The 8452-nt window shown below is 46.1% G+C and overlaps 1 protein-coding gene across 1 annotated transcript in view; it reads right to left on the reverse strand.

Annotated features, from left to right (window-relative positions):
* Positions 1–7022, reverse strand: part of CEP85 (centrosomal protein 85) — an 11081-nt gene extending 4059 nt beyond the window's left edge. Inside the window, exons 1-9 of the mRNA XM_008635152.2 lie at positions 6628–7022; positions 5902–6054; positions 3211–3929; positions 2429–2562; positions 1507–1624; positions 1011–1196; positions 515–667; positions 270–424; positions 2–62 (exon numbers count right to left, since the gene is read on the reverse strand). Of these exons, the coding sequence (XP_008633374.2) occupies positions 2–62; positions 270–424; positions 515–667; positions 1011–1196; positions 1507–1624; positions 2429–2562; positions 3211–3929; positions 5902–6054; positions 6628–6682 (1734 nt within the window). The 5' untranslated portion in view covers positions 6683–7022. The remainder of the gene's footprint in view (position 1; positions 63–269; positions 425–514; positions 668–1010; positions 1197–1506; positions 1625–2428; positions 2563–3210; positions 3930–5901; positions 6055–6627) is intronic.
* Between the last annotated feature and the right edge of the window lie 1430 nt (positions 7023–8452).

Below are 8452 nucleotides of genomic sequence, written 5' to 3' on the forward strand. Positions count from 1 at the left end.
CATCCTGGGCAGAGGGTCCTCTCTCTGGATTCTTCGCATACTGCTGCAACTTGTCCTGCAAGCTGCAATTAGCAGAACACCGTGGGAAAAAACAACTTTATTTACGGTGTCTCCCTTACTTTAAGGAGGGAAACAATAGGAGGAGTGCAATTAATTTCATATCAGATGCCAGTGTTGCCCTGTCTGCATCCCAGCCCACAAACTGTGCATGACCTTTCTTGTGCAGCAATTCCTGCAGTGCCAAGATGAAGCCGATTCCTGATTCCTACCTGCGCACAGTGGACAGAAGCTCCATCTCCTTGTGTTTTTGGGTTTCCAGCTGCAGCTCTTGCTCCCTGAAAGCAGCCTGGACGTCTCCAAGCTCTGTTTCCAGTGCCAGCACTGTTTCCTGCAGGGCAGTAGTCTTCAGTTCAGATTCCTTCAGCTGCAACAAAAAGGGAGTAATTTTAACCATAGAAAAGTCACCTGAGCAAGTATGTGAAGAGCTGCCACTGCAACTCAGGGGAAGTTTTACCTTCTGACTCTGTTTCTGGTGGTCCTCAAGGGTTGGAAGATCAGCCAGGTATCGTTCCAGGGTCTCGATTCTCTGCTGTCTCTCTTTGTTTTGTTCAGATTCCTTCTGGCATTTCTTTTTAAGGTTATTAATGTGTTTGTCTCTTCCCTTTACCTGCAGGGACAGTTACAGACAGGTTTAGTTTATATAACTTCTTATCTATTCTTCAGTCTTCTGTAAGCCAACTCATTTAGCTTTTGCACACCACACAACACCAAAATACAACATCACCTTAACTCATTTCTGCTCATTTAGCTAAAGACAGGCTTTTTTTGGTTAAAAGAGGAGGTACTGAAATGCTTCTAAGTGCAGGAGGAAAGGCTTTTGCTTGTGACCCATAGTCTACAGGCAGATGAGAGAACACCTGCAATTACAGACTGCCACAGAAAAGTTTCACCTCAGCACTACACTGACAAAGAAAACACCCCTTCCCATCTCTAGAGCAACAGGATCATACCCTTTCTTCCTGCTTCTTTAACTCCTCGGCATGTTTCTGCACCGCTTCCTTCAGCGACTCCCGGACCAGCTTCACATCCACCTCTGCAGCAGCCAGTTTCCTCTCCAGCTCGATGTTCTCCTTACTGAGGGACTCGGTCTTCTCTGTGAACTGTGCTCGGAGGAAGCTGTTCTCCCGCTGCAGCTCCTGCAGGCAGAGACAGCCCCTGAATTTGGGGAGTTACAAACTGGCCCTCGGCAGTCCCAGGGCCGTGTCCTCATCCCATCTGACACGCTCTGAAATAGCACCTGCCAGTGCTGCCAGGTGTTTGCATCACCAGCCCAGCTTTAATCCAACCAAAGGACCTCAGGGCTGGAAATCACAGGGGGCACAGAGGTGATGGTAACTCCACACAAGGGATAATTTGACTCTGCACAGTCCTGCTCAGCAAACACCTCAGCAGGAGGGGCAGGGCCAATTGGATTCAACACTTATTTCTCACTGACACCTGCTGTACCTGCATCCTCAGCATGTAGACATCTCCATAGGATGCTGGGCAGCCCAGCAGGGCACTGTGAACCTGCAGTTCACTCTCCCGGACCTTCTGCTCCAGCTGGGAAATGTGCTGCCTTTGTCTGTAACAGAAGAGGCAATTCACTGTTCTCAAGCATAGAGAGCAGCACAACACAAACAGTGCCACCACAACTGCTGCTCCACACAGAGACAAGCAGAGCAGAAGCAGAATTCTGCAACTCAGAGCTCGCCTGCAGAGAAATCATCTGAAAGGTAAACATTTAGACTTTTTTACAATTGTTATTAAATTTTCTTCCCTCCCCTCCCTGCAAAACCTTTCCCCCAACAATGATTACAGATAAAACACACAAGCCTTGCATGTTTTGGAGGATCCAGCTTGGCTCTGGAGCTTAGGAATGAAATCAACAGACAGAAGATGGCTCAAAATAAGGAAGAAAAAGTCCAAATGCTGAAGGTGCTTTTCATTAGGACTTACTTTTTCAAAAAAGTAAGTGGACCACTGGCCTTATCTAAGAGAAATGTTGTTTGCCAGCCCAAACTCACAAAACCCAAATTTAAAATAAAGGTCTCAAAGAGCTCCCAGAAAGTCCTTAAGCAAAAGAGGCAGTAGTTTTGACATTCCAGATAATCATGACATGAACAGAAATCTTTATCCCTTATAAAGCACAGAAAACCATAACTAAAATTAATTTATTTAAGCCCTTCAGGATCATCATCCTAATTCCAAGGAGAGAAGAGCACAGGTTGTTCTCTAAGGTCCTTATACTGTTCTTTGCAACAAAACAAGATCAATTGGGAAAAAGAGACTCTGAGAAATGAGCTTTCCTTGGTACTTTCCAAACTTTTCCTTTCCAAATGGAAATGCACTGGAGTCTTTGAACCACACATCAGTATCAAAGCCTCACCTGTCAATAAGGAGCTCTTTCTCCTTGAGCAGGTTTTCGTTGGAGTTCAGGATATTGATCCACTGAGCTGGGTCAGGTGTAGGCAGGGATGGGGAATACATCGAGGAATGGGGGCAGGTGCCTCCATTTTGTAACTGCAAGAGGAGACAAAGCAAGGAGGGAGAGCTCTGTGCCCCACGGGGGTAATTGCAACACTGCTGGAGCTATTTTGCACACTGTGTGCTCATCTGCATGCCAGGGCACGGCTATTTCAGTCTCTGTTGATGTCCAAGAACAAGAAACTTTGCCCAAGCACAACTGGAGATTAACAAATAATTTTAGATCACTGTGCTAGCTCGCTGGAAACAATTTGTCTCCGTTAGGGTACAGCTGGTGGGAGGTGGTAAACAAACCCTTTCCACCTAACAAACTGCAGTTTCATGCATTTTTTCCAAAAAAGTCTTTCTTAACCCTAGATACAGAACAAAGCTATTCTAGATACTGTTTAAAACCTCTTGGTATGCTTTATCTTCACAGTTTCTATCAGACAGGGTATTGCAGCTCTCGATCTGGCAGATGGTGCAGCACTGTAACATAATCCAGGGCTGCTCTGCACACGCAGCGTGTCAAACGATACCTGTGACACCACAAGCTGTAAAAACAGACCATTAGGAGACTTCTGGTGTCACTCAGGGAGAAGCATGAGACATTTTCCCCCTCGCTTCCTACGTCTGGGACAATGACTCCCGACTACAGAGACAGGAAGGGTTTCAAATTCACGCAGTCACACGGCAGCTGCCTACCTGCATCTGCTCCACCTGCAGCCGCACTTTGTCCAGCTGCTGCTTCCAGGCACTGAGCTCGCAGACTCCCTGGTGGGGGTGCAGTGTGCAGCCTTCCTGCATCCACGCTCGGGATGGGGGAGTTACTACAGGTTTTGGAAAGAAACTGTTGGCCTGGAGTCCCGCTGGCATCAGCCTGCTCCCGCTGGGCCATGTCCCGTCCCGGGGCTCGCAGGCTCCATTGGCCCCCAGTGTCTGTTTGCTCTCTGGCAGCACCTTGTAATGGTCCTTCCCTGCCTCAGAGCTTGGGTTGAACTTCTGGCACCTGTGCAGAGGGTCAGTGCAAAGACTGTCCAGAAAGACAGACTGGTTGAGGGTGTGCTCGATGGTAGGGGTGTCAAACTTCCAGGTGTCCTCTGTCCTCGTGTGATCAGCAGCAGGAGGCCAGGGGTGCTCACAGCCATTTTCCCCCAAAGTCCCGTAGAGACGCAGGAGGTCCCTGGGTGGCACCTGAGAGGACTTCCCGGCGTTCAAGTCCCCGTTCCTCGCGAGCCCCGGGCGGTCAGGGGCAGAGCCTGGCACAGCAGGCTTTGGAGAGCTCTGGGAACAGCCCTGGTCCCCTGCAGAGCACAGCTTGGAGGGCGAGGCACCCAGCGTGGAAGGCATAACGTGGGCTGTTGGAATGGTCACCTGGGTTTTGATGGGATGGAATGAGGAACCGCTACTGGAATTGCAAAAGTCTAGGGAACAAGAAGAGTGATACTCTAATTACAGGCCTGAAAATACAACCCTGCAGTGAGCTTTCCGAAATAATTTTAAAACCAGTTCCTTTCCCACTGAACACGTCCTCCTAAGCAGCAGTAGTAGCAGCATGACTCAGGCACACCTGTGTTCCCCCTCACTACAAGTTTCAGGAACCTGCTGGCCTTTTCCTACCACCACAGGAAGAATCCAAGTTTAATCTGTATTTTTAATCCTTGTTTTTAAGCTGCTCTAGTATAATCTTGAATCAATAATGTTATCTTTCTCTAGGTTTAGAAATCAAGTCCTTGATACTGAATAAAAAGGCTGAAAACTTACTGAGCTGAACACTGAGCCCGTGATCCTGCTCTGCTTGTCCCACAGCTCAGCGACTCCGAAGCGTGAGCAGAGCTAACAGGAGCCTTCCCTGAGCCCATGATGAGGCTCCAACATCGCTGACCCCGAGGATCTGACCTTCCAGCTCCTCCAGGACAAGAGCAAGAGCCTGTCCTAGAGCTGGAGCAATGGCTCTCACCTATTGCCACAGGAAGTGAGACAGAGCTCCTGTCCTGCCAGCAGGGCACCAAACCTGGCTGCAGGGAACTCGGGGTTATTCTTAGCAACTCTCAGATTTCAATACAGCAACAGCAAGGGCTGAGAAAGGCAAACAGCAAAGTGCCTGTTCTCACTCCTTGTCCTGATACGTTCTGTGTCGCAGTAATTCCAGGTTTCTCCCAGGAACACACACTTGATTTCCTCAGGGCTCTGGCCAAAGGCCCATCCCCACATGATGCTCCAACAAGTCACCCTCCCACCTGTTTGCACCCTCTAAGAATCGCTACAACAACGAATAAACACTGCAATTTGAATACAACCCAAATCAGACTCTGCAAAGACCGAAATCACACTACAGAACTGTCACAATAAAGGCATTCGACCCTTTCATCGAAAATGAGCAGTGAGGGCAGAAAATCTCTGAGCCCCTGCTTGGCTGTGCCGGGGGACTCCAGAGAGCACCATGCTACCGGGCAGCAGCAAGCACGTTCACCTTGGCGAAGAGGAGACAGCTCCATTTCATTTTACAGCCCCTAAATTTAACCCCTGGTGTCACTGTCAGGAACCCAAGTTCCCTGGCCAGCACATCACGTGTGGGTTCTGCAATCAGTTCCTTGAGTGCGCTGAGGGTCTTCACAACAACATTTCTGACTAATGTACTGAGCTCAGCGTGCCTCAGCAGCAGCCAGGGCTGCAGGTCACCCTCGGCTCTTACAAACAAGGCTGTGACATCACCAGTGCTCACAAGGGCCATTTCCCAAAGGGAAATCATCTCCCCCGCCCCCACCTGCCAAAGGGGTGTTTTACTACCCTGAGAGAGGCCTGATGGAACACTTAAACATGTGCTCACGTGGTATTTCTAGCAATACTTCCAACAGCCAGACTTGTTAAAGCCTCCATTTCACTGGCACATTACTGAGATCGACAGCTCGTTCCAAAGGCTCCCTGAAACACACGGATGTGTGAAGAGCTTTAAGGAACACCACAAACGTCCTCATCGCTGAAAAAAGAATCAATGAAGATGAAAATACAGGTGGAAAGGATTGCTGGGACAGGAAATTCCACAGAGTGTGCCACAGCTGAGGGCCAGGCTGCAGGGATCTCAGCTCTAACACTGCAGAGCCAAACACTTCTGCACAAAGGCACCTATAAATTATTTCTTTAAAAAAATTGAAAAAAATTCACACAACAGACTTGCTGATAAATCATTTGTTGGTGAATAAAAGCCACCTTGGTGACTTGGTGGTTCTTAGTCAGTTAAAACCACAGCAGTGAAACAATAACCAAGCTCAGAGAAACAGCCAGTCCCTTCCTCACTTGGTTACATTCCAGACACCTGGATTTGAAACAGTCTCCAGACACTATGACAGGTTGTGCCCTCCAGCTTTTACATTCTGACCCAGTGGTGCCCATCACCTTCGGTGCTGTCCGAGCAGGAGGTGCCAATGCCCCCATCCCTGCTCTCGGCCACGCTCGGACAGCGGCTGACGCGGCTCTGCGACTTCACGGACAGCATCGGTGTCTTCCAGTCAGTCTCCAAGAACTTGCTCTTCTGATAGGTGCTGGGGTCTGGAGGGAAAAAACAGGGATATTTATGCTTTAGCCAACGGACTGAAGAGCCTTTTAATACGCCTAATTAAGCCATATGTAATTACCAGTGCTTCCAAAACTCAAACTGATCCTTGCTTCACTCCCCGTGTTCCTGGTAAAAAATATCTTTTGCAAAAGGAAATGGCAGGAAGCACAGGGAAGTCAAATAATATCAACAGGAGACTGAAAAACAATCTTGGTAAGGAAGTCAGAATGCAGAAGTTGTAAATTATATTCCCATTGATCAGTTTGGTCATGTTACACCCAGCTGGTGCTCTGACTAAAAGGAGCAGCAGCAGCACGACAAAACTGGGCAAGTTAAAGAGGTATTTTTGCATTAACTCTAAAGAACTGTCCCAGACTCACCAGCTATCAACTTAAGGGAGAAATTCCTTATCAAATGATTCTCTACCCTTGCATGCTTTTTCAGGAGTAAGACTTTTGTGAACAAAAAGCTTCTGGTAGAGAATCTTCTGAGGGCCACGTGTCTCCTCAGAGAAACTGAAACAGGATCCGACAGCAGCAGGGCTTTGGAGAAAGGACTGTCCTTACCCGATGGATTGTTCTGCAGGAGCCTCAGGTCTGGATCTTTCTCAGCAGCAGCCATCTTATCTATCTAGATTACTGGATAAATGAATAAAAACCTTATTTTAAGTGAGTATAATCCCCCACCCTGTTCCCACTAACCAAGCAAAGGGTACACACACATCAGCTACTCATCAGAGCAACACAGCATTTAGTATTTAAATAGCTTCTCCTCACAAAAATACCTGGTTTTTTTCTCTGCAGCAACAGAGGTAATTCTTAAAAAAAAACCCCAAAACAAACAAAACCTTGTAGGTTTTTTTTATGCCTGAGAAAACAGAATTCCTGTTTGCACCATTCTCCAGGTACTCAGCAGCACCTTATAGCTGTTACCCCTTGGCAGGTATTTATAGAGCACCTGTCACCACAGTGCCTACACACTGAATTTGCGTCTAGAGAGACTAAAAATTTCTCTTTAAAAGTCTTAACTCTCAACCAGATCATTTCTGCCCTCTGTAGAGGTCACTGAGCAACTGTATGAGGAAAAAAGTCCTTCAAAAATCAGCCTTGCTGTTCCATGAATAGCAAGCTTTATCTGTCCAGAGTTTTGGGTTAATTTATCTATTTCTCTGAGTGCTTCAGACTTTCCTGTCTTTGAAAATGCAAGTGCAATTTACATCTACACAGCAGAAATTCAAGGCCTCTACAAACCCATACTCAATCCTCAATCGGCAGCTCTTATATATTTTTGTTAAACTGATTCGAAGAGTTCAGAGAAAACAATAATTCCTAGAAAACATTCATATACGCAGATTTTACAACATAGAAGAGGCATTGGGAATACGATAAGATAATGAATCAGAAACAGCATTTCACTCAGCAAAGAAATAAAACACTTCTAGATAAATGTAGTGCTTATTATGGTTAATTTCGGTATAGTTAATGTAGATAGATATACGTATAATCCCCTGTTCCCACTAACCAAGCAAAGGGTACACACACATCAGCTACTCATCAGAGCAACACAGCATTTAGTATTTAAATAGGTTCTCCTCACAAAAATACCTGTTTTTTTTCTCTGCAGCAACAGAGGTAATACTTAAAAAAAAAACCCAAAACAAACAAAACCTTGTAGGTTTTTTTTATGCCTGAGAAAACAGAATTCCTGTTTGCACCATTCTCCAGGTACTCAGCAGCACCTTATAGCTGTTACCCCTTGGCAGGTATTTATAGAGCACCTGTCACCACGGTGCCTACACACTGAATTTGCGTCTAGAGAGACTAAAAATTTCTCTTTAAAAGTCTTAACTCTCAACCAGATCATTTCTGCCCTCTGTAGAGGTCACTGAGCAACTGTATGAGGAAAAAAGTCCTTCAAAAATCAGCCTTGCTGTTCCATGAATAGCAAGCTTTATCTGTCCAGAGTTTTGGGTTAATTTATCTATTTCTCTGAGTGCTTCAGACTTTCCTGTCTTTGAAAATGCAAGTGCAATTTACATCTACACAGCAGAAATTCAAGGCCTCTACAAACCCATACTCAATCCTCAATCGGCAGCTCTTATATATTTTTGTTAAACTGATTCGAAGAGTTCAGAGAAAACAATAATTCCTAGAAAACATTCATATACGCAGATTTTACAACATAGAAGAGGCATTGGGAATACGATAAGATAATGAATCAGAAACAGCATTTCACTCAGCAAAGAAATAAAACACTTCTAGATAAATGTAGTGCTTATTATGGTTAATTTCGGTATAGTTAATGTAGATAGATATACCTAATTTTAGGTAAATTTCTGAAGGGTTGGAGGTCCCTAAGGGTGGGGGGGGGGGGGGTTGGGGGCAGGGGTCT

Source organism: Corvus brachyrhynchos, unplaced genomic scaffold (genome assembly GCF_000691975.1).
Source record: "Corvus brachyrhynchos isolate BGI_N302 unplaced genomic scaffold, ASM69197v1 scaffold65, whole genome shotgun sequence".
In the NCBI taxonomy this organism is placed as follows: Eukaryota; Metazoa; Chordata; class Aves; order Passeriformes; family Corvidae; genus Corvus; species Corvus brachyrhynchos.